This window comes from Hyperolius riggenbachi, chromosome 4 (assembly GCF_040937935.1).
Source record: "Hyperolius riggenbachi isolate aHypRig1 chromosome 4, aHypRig1.pri, whole genome shotgun sequence".
Taxonomy (NCBI): domain Eukaryota; kingdom Metazoa; phylum Chordata; class Amphibia; order Anura; family Hyperoliidae; genus Hyperolius; species Hyperolius riggenbachi.
The window spans coordinates 15,759,277-15,781,224 of NC_090649.1; the positions used below are offsets into that span (position 1 = coordinate 15,759,277).

General features: G+C 49.3%; 1 protein-coding gene across 3 annotated transcripts in view; it reads right to left on the reverse strand.

Moving 5' to 3' along the window:
* The window catches only part of LOC137570311 (cytochrome P450 2G1-like), a 56,175-nt gene extending 39,495 nt beyond the window's left edge, over positions 1–16,680 (reverse strand). The window contains exon 1 of one of the 3 annotated variants that reach the window (XM_068278952.1): positions 16,603–16,680. In XM_068278952.1, the coding sequence (XP_068135053.1) occupies positions 16,603–16,647 (45 nt within the window). In that variant the 5' untranslated portion in view covers positions 16,648–16,680. Of the gene's footprint in view, positions 1–6,906; positions 7,034–8,427; positions 8,596–16,602 lie in introns of those variants that run through there. The other 2 variants (XM_068278951.1, XM_068278953.1) reach the window with 2 other exon arrangements.
* Between the last annotated feature and the right edge of the window lie 5,268 nt (positions 16,681–21,948).

Sequence of the window (21,948 nt, forward strand, 5' to 3'; positions counted from 1 at the left end):
CAAACGCTAACCAAACGCAAACACCGCACTCATTCGCAACAGCGAACGCGTTTTCTGCACGGTTTCCGCGTGTTAAGCACAACAGAGACAAGCACGCCTAACTAACCACCGACAGACAAACATGAAACAGAGGACGCGAGCGCTTGCTTAACGGTTAGCTCACCTAGCCTCCAGCAAGCGTTCGTAGCAGACAAGACAGGTACACAGAAACAGGGATAAGTGCGAGATACGATCCACTGCTCTTTCCGCCAGAGCGAGTGCGATCCAAGTAAGGCAACAGAGCTTGCAGGATCCCCTGCTCTTTCCGCCAGAGCAAGTGCAATCCAAGTACAGCAAGATAGCTAGCAGGATCCACTGCTCTTTCCGCCAGAGCGAGTGTGATCCAAGTATAGAAACAGAGCAAGCTGAATCCACTGCTCTTTCCGCCAGAGCAAGTGCAATCCAAATACAGCAAGGGAGACAGAACAGGCAATACAAATAATACAATCCTAACTGCACTAGCAAGGATGCCTAGCGCAGTCCCAGGAATTACTCTAAGCTAATCTTCAAACGATAAGCATGGCTGACACTCCAGGAGTGTTTCACAGGACAAACCCTTATGACCAGCGACGTACTGTGGGATCACATGGTATATATAGAGCAAGCCTACAAAGGATGTGGCTAGGCAATTTGCATGACAAACGTATGCAAATTCCTCAGCAGCAGCAAGGTGCAAAACTGACAAAAGGTCTCTCTTCCAGAGACCTGCAGAATGCAGACCTGAACAGTGGTCAAAAAACAGCCTGCCTGCGCAGGCAGCCGAGCGGATCATTACAGCCTTATCCTGTGAGGAAGGAATAATCTCCTCCATTTGGGCGATTCCATCAACTCTGGCCCACCATTGGCCAATAGTGGGGATCTCTTGTTTTTTCCAGTAGATGGGGATCATAGCCCGATTTATTTATTTATAAATAATATTTAGTAGAGCTTGTTTTACACAGTTACATAGTTATTTGGGTTGAAAAAAGTTCGAGTTCATCCAGAGTACAAAGTACAACACCAGCCTGCTCCCTCACATATCTCTGTTGATCCAGAGGAAGGCAAAAAAACCCTTACAAGGAATGGTCCAATTAGCCCCAAAAGGGAAAAAAATCCTTTCCGACTCCAGATGGCAATCAGATAAAATCCCTGGATCAACATCATTTGACATCCATAGAAGGTATCTCCAGATTGTAAGCTGACCAAGACAATTAAAATGATCCTGGAATAAAAACTGGAAAAAAAACCTGGAAAAAAAATAAAAACTGAGTGAAATTTGTAATCCTAATCTGCAGCTTCTTTCGGAAGAAGTTACTTGTGTTTTAGATTTTGTGGAAAAGAGTTATAGCCGCTTTGGGGTTGTTATTGCTGTCCTGCATCCTCCTCTGGGACAAAGTATATTAGTTCCTTATCAGAAATGTCTCTAACCCTGACAGAGATGGCTGCAAATTAAACAGTCGCATGCCTAGAGGGAGGCAGGCATGGCTCGTGCCACGGACGCCACAGTGCCATGGGCACCATCCCTGCCCCCTCCTCCCACATGCTGCACCACAATACTGCGGGAGGACTCTCACTTCCTATACTGGGAGACTATTTATACTGGGGAACACCACTCATTAACTTTACTGGGGGGACACCTCCCAGCACCTATACTGGGGGAATCTATTGCTACCTTTATTGAAGGGGGAGGCTACTTATACTAAGAGACTCCTCTTACTACCTATACTGGGGGGTCTACTTATACTGGAGGACTTCTCTTACTACCTACACCGAGGGGATACCTCCCACTAACTATACTAGGGGTGCTACTTATAATGAGGGACACCTCTTATTACCTATACTGGTGGGACACCTCTCACTCCCTATACTAAAGGAGGCTATTTATGCTGGGGAGACACCACTAACTACCATTACTGGGAGGGCAACCAAAACTGGGGGGCTACCTATACTGGGTGAACTGCCTCTGGCTATCTATACTAGAGAACTACTTCTAAGTACCTAGACTGGGGGGCTAACTCTAGGGACTTATACTGGGGGGAGGGGGAGGGTAGCAATATCAGTGTTTACCATGGGCTCTATATTACACTGATATGCCCTTGAAATGAAAACTAGTAAAAACTGAAGTGAGGGGAAAATAGTCAGATACTTACAGTGCTGCCCATAATTATTCATACTCCTGGCAGATTTTGACTTAAAATTACTTTTATTCAACCAGCAAGTAATTTGTTGATGGAAAATGACATAGGTGTCTCCCAAAAGATAAGACAATGTACAAAAGGCATTATTGTGGGGAAAAAAACATTTCTCCGTTTTTATTTACATTTGAGCAAAAAGTCCAGTCCAAATTATTCATACCCTTCAGAAACTTTCACAGCCTGTGGGAAAATCCAAAATTCTATACCATTCCAAATAGTCCAAGCTGTTCTAAAGCATCCTAATTACCTTGATTGGTTGGGATCAGCTCTCTGCAGTTGGTTTGTGGACAGCCATGGCTAAGACAAAGGAGCTCAGTGAGGACCTGCAGCTGTGCATTTGTGGCTGCTCACAAGTCAGGAAAGGGCTACAAGGCCATTTATAAAGGTTTTCCAGATCCAGTGGCTACAGTGCAAAGTATTATTAAAAAATACAAAATGTTTTGTACTGTGGAAAGTCTCAGAGGACGTGGTCAGAAGCCAAAAGTGACACCTGTGCTGGCCAGGAGGATAGTGAGAGAGGTGAAAAAGAATCCAAGGATCGCCACCAAGGCCATCCTGGTGAATCTGGGCTCTGCTGCTGGCAATGTCTCAAGGCAGACAATCCAACGGACACTGCACACTGCTGGGTTCCACGGATGTAGACCAAGAAGGAAGCCACTTCTCCAGATAAGGCACACAACAGCTCGCTTGGCCTTTGCAAATGTTCATCTGGACAAAGAAGAAGACTTCTGGTCTTCTGTGTTATGGTCAGATGAAGCAAAAATTGAATTTCCAGCCAGGCAAAGTGCATTGTTTAAAAGGAAATAAATATTGCAGCCTCCATATCACTCTCACGTCAGGTGTCCTTTAAAGAGAGACTGAAGTGAGTCTAATAGCATGGTATTACTGTAATGCACCTTACATAGTGCTAAACCGCCACTATTCCGTGGCAAAACGAGGGGTCTTTACCCCCCAAATCCCCTCTGTAAACTTGGGGGAGTGCTTCCTGAAGAGGCAGAGCTTAGCCCTGTAGCTCTGCCTCTCAGCGCATCAATCCCGGCTGATCGCCGCCTCTCCCCACCCCTCTCAATCTTCCTTCACAGAGAGGGGCGGGGAGAGGCGGAGATCCGTGCGGCGATTGACGCACCCTGAGGCAGAGCTGCAACTCATAGCTCTGCCTCCATGAGCAGCAAAATCCACCACCAAGAAAGTCGTGTATTTTGCAGGGGGGATAGACCCCTTGTTTTGCCGCGGGGTAGCGGCGGTTTAGCACTATGTAAGGTGCTTTACAGTAATAACATGCTTGTAGACTCACTTCAGAGTCTCTTTAAATGCAAGCCTGAATCCCAGGCATCTTATCGAGCATCTCTCTCATGAAGCGTTAGAATCTTTGTACTCATCATCTCTTGAACCCAGCACCACCGGGGTGTATCTCAAGCCACTAATCTCTATTGTGGTTCCACAAGTAGTGAAACAGTGAGATGTTTCTCCAGTGAGGGCACAGAAAGTAATAAAAACCCATAAAGGTTTTTTTTTTTTGGATCCTATCCAGACTATCCAAAACTATTACCTGTGCTGCAGCTAGTAAGAGTCCCTCTGTATATATATAATATATAAAAGTATGAGGTCACAAGGAACAAGATGGCTCCCTGAGCTTCATGTGTTCTGTATTGGGTGCAAATTTTATGCAAATGGTATGCAGCTTGAAGCCGGCCAATCAAATGTCGATCCTACCCTCAGGATTGGCTCCAAGTGTAAACAATAGTGTGAGGCGTTACTAGAATGCTCCTCCCATGCAATACAGCAAGCAGTGCAGTCAGAGTAGTAACTTACCTGACCACTCTCCAGTCATGTGATCTCCACTCTGGCTTTGGCGTCGTCTCTAATCATGTGACCCTCCTGTATGTTTCAGTGGTCACATGAAGAGTGACGCCACTGTAGCCATGGGTTGCCAACCCAATTTCTTATTTTTCCTGGACAAAATGGTCAAAAAATCTGGACACCCCAAGGTTTGGACGGACAGGGGGTGGAGTCAGGGGGCGGAGTCAATAGCGGCTTTTTAAGAAACTTCTTGTGAATTTCAGGAGGAGAGAAACAGCTGAAGCAGGTGATTACCACATAAGGTTCATCCTTCAGCATCTTCAGGAAGGCCCTCAAAACTCATCTTTTCACTCTGGCCCCCTACCTTTTGTGTCCCTACCTCTCCCTCTAGACAGTAAGCCTTCGGGCAGGGTCCTCCTTGTGTCCCTTACCTGATCATGCACCTCCATTACCGTACACCCATCCTATGGATGTGAGTGAACTCGACTTGCCTAATCTCCATGCTCCCATCCAGTGACTGACTAAGCATTACCTGGTACTCATACTGTGCTGTGTGATCTGGTTTTCTTGTATTCCTGTATTGTCATATTGCTGTATGTCACCCCTAAATATTGTCTGTAACCTAAACTAATGTCCAGCGCTGCATAATATGTTGGCGCTTTATAAATACACTATATAAATAAAAAGTGAAACCGTCCTTCTAAATTTACACATGATGCTGCCCTGCAGAAGCCTGTCAGTGCCACACACAGTGCTGCCCCGCAGATGTCTGCCACACACAGTGCTGCCCCGCAGAGGTCTGCCACACACAGTGCTGCCCCGCAGAGGTCTGCCACACACAGTGCTGCCCCGCAGAGGTCTGCCACACACAATGCTGCCCTGCAGAGGTCTGCCACACACAGTGCTGCCCCGCAGAGGTCTGCCACACACAGTGCTGCCCCGCAGAGGTCTGCCACACGCAATGCTGCCCCGCAGAGGTCCGCCACACGCAATGCTGCCCCGCAGAGGTCCGCCACACGCAATGCTGCCCCGCAGAGGTCCGCCACACACAGTGCTGCCCCGCAGAGGTCTGCCACACATAGTGCTGCCCCGCAGAGGTCTGCCACACATAATGCTGCCCCGCAGAGGTCTGCCACACATAATGCTGCCCCGCAGATGTCTGCCACACACAGTGCTGCCCCGCAGAGGTCTGCCACACACAGTGCTGCCCCGCAGAGGTCTGCCACACACAGTGCTGCCCCGCAGAGGTCTGCCACACACAATGCTGCCCTGCAGAGGTCTGCCACACACAGTGCTGCCCCGCAGAGGTCTGCCACACACAGTGCTGCCCCGCAGAGGTCTGCCACACGCAATGCTGCCCCGCAGAGGTCCGCCACACGCAATGCTGCCCCGCAGAGGTCCGCCACACGCAATGCTGCCCCGCAGAGGTCCGCCACACACAGTGCTGCCCCGCAGAGGTCTGCCACACATAGTGCTGCCCCGCAGAGGTCTGCCACACATAATGCTGCCCCGCAGAGGTCTGCCACACATAATGCTGCCCCGCAGAGGTCTGCCACACACAGTGCTGCCCCGCAGAGGTCTGCCGCACACAATGCTGCCCCGCAGAGGTCCGCCACACACAATGCTGCCCCGCAGAGGTCTGCCACACACAATGCTGCCCTGCAGAGGTCTGCCACACATAATGCTGCCCCGCAGAGGTCTGCCACACACAATGCTGCCCTGCAGAGGTCTGCCACACATAATGCTGCCCCGCAGAGGTCCGCCACACGCAATGCTGCCCCGCAGAGGTCTGCCACACATAATGCTGCCCCGCAGAGGTCCGCCACACACAGTGCTGCCCCGCAGAGGTCTGCCACACACAGTGCTGCCCCGCAGAGGTCTGCCACACATAATGCTGCCCCGCAGAGGTCTGCCACACATAATGCTGCCCCGCAGAGGTCTGCCACACATAATGCTGCCCCGCAGAGGTCAGCCACACGCAATGCTGCCCCGCAGAGGTCTGCCACACATAATGCTGCCCCGCAGAGGTCCGCCACACACAGTGCTGCCCCGCAGAGGTCTGCCACACATAATGCTGCCCTGAAGAGGTCTGCCACACATAATGCTGCCCTGAAGAGGTCTGCCACACATAATGCTGCCCCGCAGAGGTCTGCCACACATAATGCTGCCCTGAAGAGGTCTGCCACACATAATGCTGCCCTGAAGAGGTCTGCCACACATAATGCTGCCCCGCAGATGTCCGCCACACATAATGCTGCCCTGCAGCGGTCTGCCACACACAACAGTGCTCTACAGAGGTCTGCCAGATACAATGCTGCCCTGCAGAGGTCTAAAGTGACAGCTAGAAGATAGAGGGAGAGAGGAGAGGTGGATGATAGCACACAGGACAGAAAGGCGAGGCCACTACTGGAGGAAAAGTGAGACAGACATGGGCATGGTAAAGTGTTAGGTGAAGGGCATATAGTACATTGAGTAGCAGAAGGATTTTACATTGGAATGAGGCACAAACAGTGAGACAACTATCTCTGCAGAAACTAAGACAGGTATTCATATCCCATTATTTTCAACAGTGTGATTGTATATGATAATGGGGGGCATTACACTGTGATCAGATGATCATATGCAGGCAGCTCAGTCAGATCCAGGCCTTTGCAATGCAGTAAATGGAGGGTAAAACTAGCTGCCTGCTTGCCACTTTTAGCTGGGGGAAGACAGCCACAGCAGGACTCCCACCCTTTACATTCCATCCCTGACTGACCCTGTTCCTGACCCTTCAAGCAGTTTATCACTGGCTTCAATAACATTCAGTCCGTTAGAGTGCAGCCACCAGCCAGCAGATGATCATCTAAGTAAGCGAGCCTGCCTGAGGCTTAGCCACACACACACTTGTTACCTGGCTCAGCTGGCTGTGGCTGCTGCAGTGCTCAGTGTGTCATGCTGGAGGAGAGTGGCTTGGGGGAGGATAGGATCACCCAGCAGCGGCACCCAGCAGCTCCAGGAGTCTCTGCTCATCACCACGTGCTTCCCTCTCCTGGATTGTAAACAGGAGATGACAGGCGTGGTGGGGGTGGGATTGGCTTGGCTGCCCCTCTCTTCTTATTGGCAGGAGAAAGGTGCCATTCACAGAAGGCTGTCAGTGATTGGAGGGGAGGGACAGAGGATTCCTAGTAGTGTTGTCCGGATCATGAACGATTCGGATCTTTGATCCGAATCTATTTTATGAGTCGATCATCCGAATCATCAAAATGAGTGATTCGGATCGTAAAAGGGGCGGGGCCAGGAGCGACACGCCCCCTCTCAGCGGGTAGCGGGGTCCTGGAAGCAGAGCTGAGATGGATCGCTCTGTTGGAAGGGAGCCAGCCTTGCAGGGAGACAGCCATCTACCTGTCTGAGACAGGTAGATGAGAGAGAGGGGACATCGGTGCCACTGCCAGATATGTGTAAAACACACATACTGGCTATAACGTGCTGCCCATTATAGGCTGGCTGTTCCGTAGTGCTGCACAGTGATCACATTGGAAGCTTTTGGCTCAGCACAGCTCAGTAACTTTGCAGACAGTGTGATTGAAAGGCAATATAATCCTCCTGCACTCGGCACTAAACAGCTGCACTTATCTTCTGGGAATGCTTTCTTTCACTGTGCGACCTTTTCTTTCAAAGTGTACAGATGAACATATAGGTGAAATACATGTAAAGCATATGACTCCAGCATGTGGGTATTGTGTGCAAACATTTCTGCTCTCTGCTCGTCCCTCCTCCCTTCTCTGTCCACTCCCTGCCCTCTGTCCATCTTCTCCCCTTCTCTGTGTGTCCACTCCCTCCCCTTCTCCTGTCCACAGACCTGTCCTGCTGTTCATTTCACCCCCGAATGCTTCCGGTAGTAAAATGATCCGAGATTCGGATCAAAGATCCGGATCTCTTCAATGATCCGATTCGAATCATCCGGATCATTGAAAAGATCCGAACTTCCCATCTCTAATTCCTAGCTGAGCTGCCCGGGAGATTTGCAGTTTTCTACAGCCGCATGCGCATTGCGCATTGCAGCAAAAAGTAAACATTTTGGACGGACGCCTGTTAGCAAGTACGGGCAGAGACGGACACAGGATTTTGGGGGTCATTTGGACGGACAGTCCGTACTTTCACGGACGGTTGGCAACCCCATGATAATATGATAAAGAGGAGGCAAAAATGAGACCCTGGAACGCGGACAGGTAAGTTCACACATGTGTGGTCCAGCAACATTTGGGGCACTGTGGTGGGCAATGATGCTAATGACAATCAGGGTACACTATAGCCATAGTGACATGCCTGTTGTGAGAGTGGATTCCAGTGTGGCCACTTTAGGATGCTTTTCAGACACACAGACAACTGTCTATACTGAATAGTCTGTCACTGACCCCTGAGAGTGACTTACCTTGGGGTAGGTCTGGTAGAGCAGGGAGCCTCCGTTGAGCAGGTTCCCCACCAGCGGCAGAGGGGCGGGGCCTGGCGGGAGCTGCGCTCTCCTCCTGTGCATGCGCCATGCTGAGAGGAGGAGGTAGAAGAGGGGGAGGAGGAGGAAGAACAGGCCCATCACCTCCATGTCCAGCACAGGAGTGAGGAAAGTCTATAGGTCTCTCTGCTTTCACTGCTGCTACCTGCAATGATTAACAACCTATAGCACAGAGAATGTTACAGGATAACCAGGGAAGAATTTACAGTCCTGATTCTAGTCTAGACAATGAAGTACTTTCACTGATAGTGTTTATTATTGCCTGATAGGGACCTGATTTTTTGTTTATCTGCCTTGAAAAAGGAACACAAAAGTTGGCTCAAAATGCTGGATTACAGATCGATACATTTTTGGACTGTTTGCATTCTGGAGAGCCAACTGGGACTTTTTTTACTTGTTTGACTTCTCATCACATGGACCCTAACCCCTCTCACTGACCCCCAACCCTCACACTAACCTGCACACTGACCTCCAACCTCACACTGACCCCCACCCCTCACACTAACCTGCACACTGACCTCCAACCGCACGCTGACCCCCAACCCTCACACTAACCTGCACACTGACCTCCAACCTCACACTGACCCCACCCCTCACACTAACCTGTACACTGACCCCAACCCTCACACTAACCTGCACACTGAAACACAATTATTAACCCTCTGCACTCACAACCCACTCACAGCAGGCTGGAACTCTAGCAGCAATAAAAACTCCTAGGTTGCAAAATTGTATTTAGTACTAAGAATGTACATTAGCTTCCAAAATAATTGCATGCAACAACATTCTGTATTGGACCAGTTCACCAGCATTGAGGTTCCCGCCATATAAAGGGTCCTACTCCCTATCAGTGGCGTAGCTAAGGAGCTGTGGGCGCCGATGCAAGATTTACAATGGGGCCCCCCATGCACTCTATATATAACAATTGATACGACGCACCAAAACCTGCCAATGGCAACTACAGTGTCAGAGGTGCAAGAAGGGGATGGGGAACAGCTTGTTACTGATTACCCCCAAGCACTCTATACATAGCAATCCCTGCCAATGGCAACTACAGTGTCAGAGGAGCAAGAAGGGGATGGGGAGCAGCTTGTTACTGATTACCCCCAAGCACTCTATACATAGCAATCCCTGCCAATGGCAACTACAGTGTCAGAGGTGCAAGAAGGGGATGGGGAGCAGCTTGTTACTGATTACCCCCAAGCACTCTATACATAGCAATCCCTGCCAATGGCAACTACAGTGTCAGAGGAGCAAGAAGGGGATGGGGGGCAGCTTGTTACTGATTACCCCCCAAGCACTCTATACATAGCAATCCCTGCCAATGGCAACTACAGTGTCAGAGGTGCAAGAAGGGGATGGAGAGCAGCTTGTTACTGATTACCCCCAATCACTCTATACATAGCAATCCCTGCCAATGGCAACTACAGTGTCAGAGGGGCAAGAAGGGGATGGGGAGCAGCTTGTTACTGATTACCCCCAAGCATTCTATACATAGCAATCCCTGCCAATGGCAACTACAGTGTCAGAGGAGCAAGAAGGGGATGGGGAACAGCTTGTTACTGATTACCCCCAAGCACTCTATACATAGCAATCCCTGCCAATGGCAACTACAGTGTCAGAGGTGCAAGAAGGGGATGGGGAACAGCTTGTTACTGATTACCCCCAAGCACTCTATACATAGCAATCCCTGCCAATGGCAACTACAGTGTCAGAGGTGCAAGAAGGGGATGGGGAACAGCTTGTTACTGATTACCCCCAAGCACTCTATACATAGCAATCCCTGCCAATGGCAACTACAGTGTCAGAGGTGCAAGAAGGGGAGGGGAGCAGCTTGTTACTGATTACCCCCAAGCACTCTATACATAGCAATCCCTGCCAATGGCAACTACAGTGTCAGAGGTGCAAGAAGGGGTGGGGAGCAGCTTGTTACTGATTACCCTCCAAGCACTCTATACATAGCAATCCCTGCCAATGGCAACTACAGTGTCAGAGGTGCAAGAAGGGGATGGGGAGCAGCTTGTTACTGATTACCCCCAAGCACTCTATACATAGCAATCCCTGCCAATGGCAACTACAGTGTCAGAGGAGCAAGAAGGGGATGGGGAGCAGCTTGTTACTGATTACCCCCAATCACTCTATACATAGCAATCCCTGCCAATGGCAACTACAGTGTCAGAGGGGCAAGAAGGGGATGGGGAGCAGCTTGTTCCTGATTACCCCCAAGCATTCTATACATAGCAATCCCTGCCAATGGCAACTACAGTGTCAGAGGAGCAAGAAGGGGATGGGGAACAGCTTGTTACTGATTACCCCCAAGCACTCTATACATAGCAATCCCTGCCAATGGCAACTACAGTGTCAGAGGTGCAAGAAGGGGATGGGGAACAGCTTGTTACTGATTACCCCCAAGCACTCTATACATAGCAATCCCTGCCAATGGCAACTACAGTGTCAGAGGTGCAAGAAGGGGATGGGGAACAGCTTGTTACTGATTACCCCCAAGCACTCTATACATAGCAATCCCTGCCAATGGCAACTACAGTGTCAGAGGTGCAAGAAGGGGAGGGGAGCAGCTTGTTACTGATTACCCCCAAGCACTCTATACATAGCAATCCCTGCCAATGGCAACTACAGTGTCAGAGGTGCAAGAAGGGGTGGGGAGCAGCTTGTTACTGATTACCCTCCAAGCACTCTATACATAGCAATCCCTGCCAATGGCAACTACAGTGTCAGAGGTGCAAGAAGGGGATGGGGAGCAGCTTGTTACTGATTACCCCCAAGCACTCTATACATAGCAATCCCTGCCAATGGCCACTACAGTGTCAGAGGTACAAGAAGGGGATGGGGAGCAGCTTGTTACTGATTACCCCCAAGCACTCTATACATAGCAATCCCTGCCAATGGCAACTACAGTGTCAGAGGTGCAAGAAGGGGATGGGGAGCAGCTTGTTACTGATTACCCCCAAGCACTCTATACATAGCAATCCCTGCCAATGGCAACTACAGTGTCAGAGGTGCAAGAAGGGGATGGGGAACAGCTTGTTACTGATTACCCCCAAGCACTCTATACATAGCAATCCCTGCCAATGGCAACTACAGTGTCAGAGGAGCAAGAAGGGGATGGGGAACAGCTTGTTACTGATTACCCCCAAGCACTCTATACATAGCAATCCCTGCCAATGGCAACTACAGTGTCAGAGGTGCAAGAAGGGGATGGGGAACAGCTTGTTACTGATTACCCCCAAGCACTGTATACATAGCAATCCCTGCCAATGGCAACTACAGTGTCAGAGGTGCAAGAAGGGGATGGGGAACAGCTTGTTACTGATTACCCCCAAGCACTCTATACATAGCAATCCCTGCCAATGGCAACTACAGTGTCAGAGGTGCAAGAAGGGGATGGGGAACAGCTTGTTACTGATTACCCCCAAGCACTCTATACATAGCAATCCCTGCCAATGGCAACCACAGTGTCAGAGGTACAAGAAGGGGATGGGGAGCAGCTTGTTACTGATTACCCCCAAGCACTCTATACATAGCAATCCCTGCCAATGGCAAATACAGTGTCAGAGGTACAAGAAGGGGATGGGGAGCAGCTTGTTACTGATTACCCCCAAGCACTCTATACATAGCAATCCCTGCCAATGGCAACCACAGTGTCAGAGGTACAAGAAGGGGATGGGGAGCAGCTTGTTACTGATTACCCCCAAGCACTCTATACATAGCAATCCCTGCCAATGGCAACTACAGTGTCCGAGGTGCAAGAAGGGGAGGGGAACAGCTTGTTACTGATTACCCCCAAGCACTCTATACATAGCAATCCCTGCCAATGGCAACTACAGTGTCAGAGGTGCAAGAAGGGGTGGGGAGCAGCTTGTTACTGATTACCCTCCAAGCACTCTATACATAGCAATCCCTGCCAATGGCAACTACAGTGTCAGAGGTGCAAGAAGGGGAGGGGAACAGCTTGTTACTGATTACCCCCAAGCACTCTATACATAGCAATCCCTGCCAATGGCCACTACAGTGTCAGAGGTACAAGAAGGGGATGGGGAGCAGCTTGTTACTGATTACCCCCAAGCACTGTATACATAGCAATCCCTGCCAATGGCAACTACAGTGTCAGAGGTGCAAGAAGGGGGTGGGGAGCAGCTTGTTACTGATTACCCCCAAGCACTGTATACATAGCAATCCCTGCCAATGGCAACTACAGTGTCAGAGGTGCAAGAAGGGGATGGGGAACAGCTTGTTACTGATTACCCCCAAGCACTCTATACATAGCAATCCCTGCCAATGGCAACTACAGTGTCAGAGGAGCAAGAAGGGGATGGGGAGCAGCTTGTTACTGATTACCCCCCAAGCACTGTATACATAGCAATCCCTGCCAATGGCAACTACAGTGTCAGAGGTACAAGAAGGGGATGGGGAACAGCTTGTTACTGATTACCCCCAAGCACTCTATACATAGCAATCCCTGCCAATGGCAACTACAGTGTCAGAGGAGCAAGAAGGGGATGGGAAATAGCTTGTTACTGATTACCCCCAAGCACTCTATACATAGCAATCCCTGCCAATGGCAACTACAGTGTCAGAGGAGCAAGAAGGGGATGGGGAGCAGCTTGTTACTGATTACCCCCAAGCACTCTATACATAGCAATCCCTGCCAATGGCAACTACAGTGTCAGAGGTACAAGAAGGGGATGGGGAACAGCTTGTTACTGATTACCCCCAAGCACTCTATACATAGCAATCCCTGCCAATGGCAACTACAGTGTCAGAGGAGCAAGAAGGGGATGGGGAGCAGCTTGTTACTGATTACCCCCAAGCACTCTATACATAGCAATCCCTGCCAATGGCAACTACAGTGTCAGAGGTGCAAGAAGGGGATGGGGAACAGCTTGTTACTGATTACCCTCCAAGCACTCTATACATAGCAATCCCTGCCAATGGCAACTACAGTGTCAGAGGTACAAGAAGGGGATGGGGAACAGCTTGTTACTGATTACCCTCCAAGCACTCTATACATAGCAATCCCTGCCAATGGCAACTACAGTGTCAGAGGAGCAAGAAGGGGATGGGGAACAGCTTGTTAATGATTACTACTATTCAAAGTATCTATAGAAGGGATTATCATGAACACAGGACCAATAGAGAGCTAATACTGTAGTTGAGGAAGGGCCCTTCGGGGCACCTCTGGCCCAAGGGCCCCGATGCAGTGGCTACCTCTGCAACTCCTATTGCTACGCCCCTGATCCCTATTCTACCTACACCGTTCAGCAAGGAAACCATTCATGTCCATGAACCTGAGATTCATGCTGAGGCACAGTCAGGTTCTACCATTATAGGGAACACCTAAATCAGCCTCATGACCTCCAGACCAACTATCAGATCTCTCTCTGACTGACTCTGATCGTTGTTGGATCTATTGGATGCCCACACACTGTACAGATTTTCAATCGATTCCAGCATGAAATTGATTAAAAATCTGTGGAGCCGCCGTCTTCATAGGGGAGACCTGGGCGGCCCAGGAAATGTGTATATAGCCTCTCGGGGGCACACAGGTGGGGGATCTCTGCGCCTCCCAGGTGGCTGAATGCACGCTGGACCTCTAGTGTTTGACCTCCAGCTTTTGTCACATTACACAGTGAGAGAAGACACAGGGAGGAGGAGCACCGCGGCGTGAAGAAAAGCCACCAGACACGGGAGGAACACAGGAGGAGGCGTGCCAGAGGGACGGGGGCGGCTCTGCTTCCATTGCTCTGCGTCGGTCATCGACAAACTGAATGCCGCAAATGACATTCTCCAAACCCACCACCGATCAAGCAAGATCTTCCATCCTGCGCTATCGAGCAAGTGCAGAGAGAAATCCATCGATCGGACATTGTTTGCGGCATTTATTTCTATCAGATTCAATCACAACTACAGAAGACAATGAAGAATGACAAAGTCAGTGGGAAAGAGAGTGTTGGCAGACGACGACATGCAGTCACCTGCGGGGAATGGATGAGATTATCCAGCACGTCACTCTATTGCACTCAATGGCTAAACATCCAATACATCATCCTGACACTCAATGGACCTCAGTTCTACTACAATACTTCCATTATCAGGAATAAAGTGATGTCATCGAACACTTTATTGTCTACAGATAGGTGATTGTCACTCAATGACATCTGAGTGTGTGGGTGGTCATCTAGTAATTCATGAAAAAAAATACACAAGAACCTCAGTTTGGAGGACACTGAAGGTCTAATCTGTAACATCAAAACCTCCCCTGTAGGGTACTCACCTTGGGTGGGGGAAGCCTTCGGATCCTAATGAGGCTTCCCACGCCGTCCTCCGTCCCTCGGGGGTCTCGCTGCAGCCCTCCGAACAGCCGCCAGACAGACCCGACTGTTAGTTCAATATTTACCTTCCCGGCTCTTGCGCAGGCGCTCTGATGGCTGTCGGCTCCGAAGTAGGCGTAAATACCCGATCGCCGTCGGGTCTGCTCTACTGCGCAGGCGCAAGTCTCCGCCACCTGCGCAGTAGAGCGGACCCAACTGAGATCGGGTATTTCCGTGTAGTTTGGAGCCGAAAGCAGCCACAGCGCCCCCGCTGGAGCCTGCAAAGGTAAATATTGAACTAACAGTCGGGTCTGTCTTGCGGCTGTTCGGAGGGCTGCAGCGAGACCCCTGAGGGATGGAGGATGGCGTGGGAAGCCTCATTGGGACCCCTGAGGCTTCCCCCACCCAAGGTGAGTACCCCCCAGGGGATATTTTTGATGTTGCAGTGTCTCTTTAACTTTCAGGGCTCGTTTCCACTATAGCGAATCTGCATGCGGACACCGCATGCGGATTCGCATAGGCAATACAAATGGATGGGATTGTTTCCACTTGTGCGTCATGCGGGTGCGTTTTGGTGTGCGGGTGAAATCTGCATGGCAGAGCCGTCAGATTTCGCGTGCGGCTGGAATGCGGGTGAATCGCCCGCAATGCTTTTAATAGGGAAATCGCTTTGGGGGGTACTTTTTGCTAAAAATTATTTTCTAAAAATTAAGTCTAAAAGTATTTTATCAGGAAAAAGAAGAGAAAAATTGAAAAAAAATCAATATTTTTCTGTTTTTGGCCTTTATAGTTTTAAAATAATACATGCTACCGTAATTAAAACCCACACATTTTATTTGCCCATTTGTCCCGGTTATTGCAACATTTACAATTTTTCCCTAGTACAATGTATGGCGCCAATATTTAATTTGGAAATAAAGTTGCATTTTTTCAGTTTTGCCTCCATCCATGATTACAAGCCCATTATTTTTAAAGTAATAGTAATATACCCTCTTGACATACATATTAAAAAAGTTTTTACTGTTATTTATGTATTTTTTTTTTTTTTGTCTGTTTGTTTTTTTTAATTAAAAAAAAAATAATTGCTAACTATTGGGGAGTGTGGAAGGCCAGGGGTTAATGTAAAAAGTAAAAATAAGGTAACGCGCGGCGGGGAGGGGCGTGGTAGCTACGCCCTTGCAAGCAGTTATGGCATTTTGCAGGGACGTAGTTACTCCTTCTGGGGGAGGGGAAGTGGTCAAACCTGATTTGATACTTGAATAAAACACAAGCAAAACTCCAAAGGGCAATTTGTCTTTGTGGAAAAAATAAATAGTTCCTTCCAAAACATTATTATGTATCTTGCAGATTCCAGCAAACACTTCTGAACGGACCCTTCTTGTCAGTGCTTTGTCTCACGTGGGATCTCACGTATTGCAGAGCTGGGTTTGAAGTGGGTATGGCTACACTTGGCCTGTGAGCAGACATTTGGCATGCTGGCATACTTATATATATCATATTTCTCGAAACCGATCAGGTGGTAGACTAGCAGCACCAGATGTAATTTATCATGTGCAACGTACTAACGAAGTACCCTTGGCCACAGGTCCCCAGGTGTGATTGTTTTTACCTCTTTTATTTGTTTTATTCGGTTTTATGCATTCAAGGATAGTTTACCCTTAGAGGGGTTTATTTGCTTTGTTTACTGGATGCAGCATTGTTTATGTGATTTAGTTGTTTTATGAGACTGCTGCTTGTTATTGTTTTATGTAGATGTGAACAGTCATACCTGCATGAAAGACTCAAAATCTGCCAAACAATAGACTGTTGTCATGGCTACCAGAAAGCCAGACTCGGCATGCTGGACTGTTGTCATGGCTACCAGGAAGCCAGACTCGACATGCTGGACTGTTGTCATGGCTACCAAGAAGCTAGACTCAGCATGCTGACTGTTGTCATGGCTACCAAGAAGCTAGACTCGGCATGCTGGACTGTTGTCATGGCTACCAGGAAGCCAGACTTGGCATGCTGGACTGTTGTCATGGCTACCAGGAAGCCAGACTCAGTGTGCTTGTTACATATAAAAATATATTTACCAGGAAAGAGAAGTTATATATTAACATTTGTTCTGGCCCCTCGTGCTGTATAAGTAAATGAATTGCGCTTCGGAGTAAAGGGCATCAACATGAAATCTCAGAACCAAGACAGCCAGTGATCAACACAATCCACAGTGATATCTGTACATACTGGCACTCTTCTCGAACAGTTTATCAGATACACGGCAGTGTAGAGGTCCTGTATACTGCTGGTTAGTGTTGTCCGGATCATGAACGATTCGGATCTTTGATCCGAATCTATTTTGTGAGTCGAATCATCCGAATCATCAAAATGAGTGATTCGGATCGCAAAGGGGCGGGGCCAGGAGCGACACGCCCCCTCTCAGCGTGCAGCGGGGTCCTGGAAGCAGAGCTGAGATGGATCGCTCTGTTGGAGGGGAGGCAGCCTTGCAGGGAGACAGGTAGATGAGAGAGCGGGGACATGGGTGCCACTGCCAGATATGTGTAGAGCACACATACTGGCTATAACGTGCTGCTGATTATAGGCTGTCTGTTCCGTAGTTGTGCACAGTGAACACATTGGAAGCTTTTGGCTCAGCTCAGCACAGCTCAGTAACTTTGCAGGCACTGTGATTGCTGTGCAATATGATCCTCCTGCACTGCTCTAAACAGCTGCACTTCACTTCTGGGAATGCTTTGGGGAATGGGAGTTGGGAGTATACAGATGAACATATAGGTGAAATATATGTAAAGCATAGGATTTCGGCATGTGGGTATTGTGTGCAAGCAAACATTTCTGCTCTCTGCTCCTCCCTCCTCCCTTCTCTGTCCACTCCCTGCCCTCTGTCTATCTTCTCCCCTTCTCTGTGTGTCCACCCCCCTCCCCTTCTCTGCCCACTGCAGGGAAAGACCTGTCCTGCTAGTCATTTCACCCCCGAATGCTTCCGTAGTAAAATGATCCGAGATTCGGATCAAAGATCCGGATCTTTTCAATGATCCGATTCGAATCATCCGGATCATTGAAAAGATCCGAACTTCCCATCTCTACTGCTGGTTGCGTGCCCCCTGGTGACCATTTATGGAATAGCAGCTGGATTTATCCAAGTGAATACGGCCATAAAAAAGGGGAGGCACCTTTTCTTTGCAGTGTAGGGAATATCCATACAAAGAACTGTGTATTTCTTTTACAATCTTTTCATATCTCCCTAAATATGCCTAAAAGTCCCATTCCATGTGACGTGATCTGCCTTCATCATGTTTACCAGTTGTTGGGTCACCTATAGTGATTCTCATGACTGCTCTTTGTATTTCTGGCCTCACTTGCTTCACACCTATTACTTGGGGGCCTTTCTGTAACTTCAAACAGGGTCTGTTAGCCTTACACCGTGATTGATTTGCATTTGTAGACACCACCCCCTGCTGCTTAAAGGAAACCTGAGACTAGAACATGGGGCTTCCTTGAGCGCTCGTCCCTCGCCGTCTCCTGGGTAACTGTCAATTCAGCCAGAAAGCCATCATACATGCCAGGCACACTCCCCTGTCCCGCTCTTAGCCACGGGAGCGCAATGGACAAACGCGCCGGGCCGTGCATGCGCAATGAAGAGTGACTTGGCAAGGCTTTTGGCCTGAATTGCGGTAGACAGGAGTCCCCCGGGGAGACGGCAAGGATGAGCAGCCTAAAGGGGGCTTAAGGAAGCCCCAGGTAAGTATAGAACCTTCTCATGTCAGGTTCCCTTTAGTATCCTGATCCACTCTCACCTCAGGAAGTCTTCCTGAGTAGACATTTGCCCTGGCTGTCTATGTAAGAAAAGCCTGCAGTCAGCTTTGGGTGACCTGTCAGCTGGGTGCGCTTTTTTAAAGAGTAGATTTTTTTAAGGGTGAAACAATCCAATTAACCAGAATGCCCCAGCAATTCAACACAATTCTGCAACACACCAGGGATGGATCTGGGGGGGGGGGGGGGGGGGGGGGGGGCGGCAGGTGGGTCTCTTGCCCCCGGTGCAGTTTGTTGAATTCTTAAAAAGGCGGCAAGATTTGGATGGGGAATGGCAGTTTAGGCACCAAAACCTGACCTTTAGGCGCCAAAACTGGATGGGGAATGGCAGTTTAGGCACCAAAATCTGACCTTTAGGCGCCAAAACTGGATGGGGAATGGCAGTTTAGGCACCAAAACTGGATGGGGAATGGCAGTTTAGGCACCAAAATCTGACCTTTAGGCGCCAAAACTGGATGGGGAATGGCAGTTTAGGCACCAAAACCTGACCTTTAGGCGCCAAAACTGGATGGGGAATGGCAGTTTAGGCGCCAAAACTTGACCTTCAGACGCCAAAACCTGACCTTGCCCCAGGCGCAACTTGGTCTGGAGCCGTCCCTGCAACACACCAAAGGTAACTTCCTCTGCTTGATAACCTCAGGTTGATTTCTGAATGTTAGAATTTAAATATTATATGATTGAATTCGTAGGCCTCAGTTACTTTAACTGAGGTTAGTTAAAAGACTTGATTTGCAGAGTATACCTTTAAAGAGGATTTCTAGAAGCACTGAAGAACAGTACAAGGATACGATGTACAGACAGAGAGGCAGTCTTGTTCTGTAAACATCGAGTGTTTGCATATTTTCAAAAGGTAAACAATGGCCTCCTCAGAACAAGATGACCGGTGCCTGGAACATGGAATTTTACAGGCCGTGCGCAGTAAAGACTGTGCTTGTCATGTCTTATCAGCCAATAGCAGGCGATGAGTTAGTGATCCGTCCCTGCTCAGATGATGTCACATTTCACTTTAGAGTTTAGTAAAAGAAGAGGTAACGAGTGCCCAGGGGGCTACTTCTGCTGCTTCAGACTTCTGGCTGATGACTTCCACCCTTTACTCTTTTTGTAATGTATTGTCATCTTATCTAACTATGCTGTATATAGGCCTACGTGCCACGTAGTATAGATGTAACATAAGAGAAAGCCTGGTCGCCATGCAATGGGACCACGAGCTGTAATGCAAAGAGGACTTACTACAGAACAATTGCTTCGCTGTGTAGAAATGAGCATCTGTATATCTGTTTACTGAATAAACTCCTGAAACCAGGGCCGTGCAGAGGGTCCTTAAGTGGGGGGTGCTCAAATTTAAAAAAGGGTCCTGGCAATACCTTCCCCCGCATGCCCCTCCCCCCTTCCTCGTTTCTGGCTAGGGGGGTATTGATTGTCATGCTGCTGAATGCAGATGATGGGTGCCATGTGGGTTCTGGGTGCTGGCACAGGGATTCTGGCTGTATGGGTGTGTATCAACCATCATGTAGGTGTTTATTGCAGGTACTCAGTCCCTTTTGAGTTCTGGGTGCAAGTACTGGATGTCATATATGAGTGCTTGGTGTGGGTGCTGGGCACTAAGTGGAGGCTTAGTGCAACTGGAACTACTGCAGATGAAACATGTGGGTGTTGGGTGCAGGTACTAGGTATCACATAGGTGCAAATACTTGGTGCCATGCCTGCACTGGGTGCTAGCTCTGGGGGGTGTTGTGTGTCACGTGAGTGCAGGTACATCGGGTGCCAGTACTGGTTATGTGAGTGGGTGCCATGTGGAGGCTGTGTGCAGGTGTGAGTAGTGAGTGACATGACAGAGCTGCGTGCAAGTACTGTGCCATGTAGGTGTGAGTAATGGGTGCCAGCTATAGGGTGAAGGGGTGCAGGTATTGGGTGTCATGTGACTGTTTGATGCAAGTACTAAGTGCCATATTGAGGCTGGATGTGAGTATTGGGTGCAGGGTGCTTGGTGCAAGTACTGGGTGCTTGCTATAGTGGGGGTTACTGGTTGAGTGTAATGTGGGTGCTGAATATTGGTGGAATTGCTGTGGGTGCAGGGGGTGGGAGGTCACTGTGTCTACTGCTATGAATGGCATAGTTGCTGCTAGGGGAGGTCGAGGTCAGTGTGGTTGATGGGGGAAGGGTAGGTCACTGTGGGTGCTGGGGGAGAAGTAACTGTGGGTGCTGTGGAAAGTAGAGGTCAGTATAGGTAGAGTGACCAGACATCCCGGATTGCCCAGAACGCGCCCCGGATTCGGGGTCCGCTGTCCCAGGCTGCATGAGGTCCCGGGAAACGTCCCGCTTTCTGCAGCGGGACGTCCCGGCCTCGGGACTCTGGTCACTCTATTCTCATGAACTGGCAGCAGCGTCTATAGACGCCGTGCCAGTTCATTGCCCGCAGCCCCGCTCCAGCCTCCTCTTCCGGTGTCTGTTCCGACACCGGCAGGCGAGCAGGGCTACGGCAAGATGGCTGCCAAAGCCCTGTACTGGAGACTATTTGTGTCTCCAGTACAGGGCTTCGGGCGCCATCTTGCCGTAGCCCTGCTCTGCCTGTCAGTGCGGGAGACTTCGGGAGGATCGTCCAGGGGAGATGCGCGCCAGAGGAGTCTTCTGCCAGGTGAGTAAATACTTTTTTTCCAGGTGAACTTTGCCCGCAGTGCATTTATTTTCTGGTGACATGTTTGCCCGGAGTGCGTTTATTTTCTGGTGACATGTTTGCCCGGAGTGCGTTTATTTTCTGGCGACATGTTTGCCCGGAGTGCGCTTATTTTCTGGCGACATGTATGCCCGCAGTGCTTTTATTTTCTGGTGACGTGTGCCCGCAGTGTGTTTATTTTCTGGTGACATGTTTGCCCACAATGTGTTTATTTTCTGGTGACATGTGTGCCCGCAGTGCGTTTATTTCCCAGGGTCGTCTCCAGGACAGCAACCCAGATGAGAGATGATCCCTTCCATTCACTAACGGAAAAGGAGGAAGGTCCGCACGTTGTCCTAAACGAAGTCCTTTATTGTAGATGTATCCAAAAAATCAGCACACACATTCAGACATCTCCAGCTGACATGTTTCAGACCTAGTGGTCCTTAATCATAGCTGAAGTAAAATTGACACAGGAAAAACCTATATACCCTCCCCCTGTGGAGGAGGCGGCCCTGTAAACCAGGGATACACCTCCAACCCCATTCACTGCTGGACAGGAAAAGGTTAAAAACACACAGCACCAGTAGGGTATATATAAGGATACTCCAGCTTACCCTAATCAGTTTGTTTCCTGTCCACGGAAGGAGA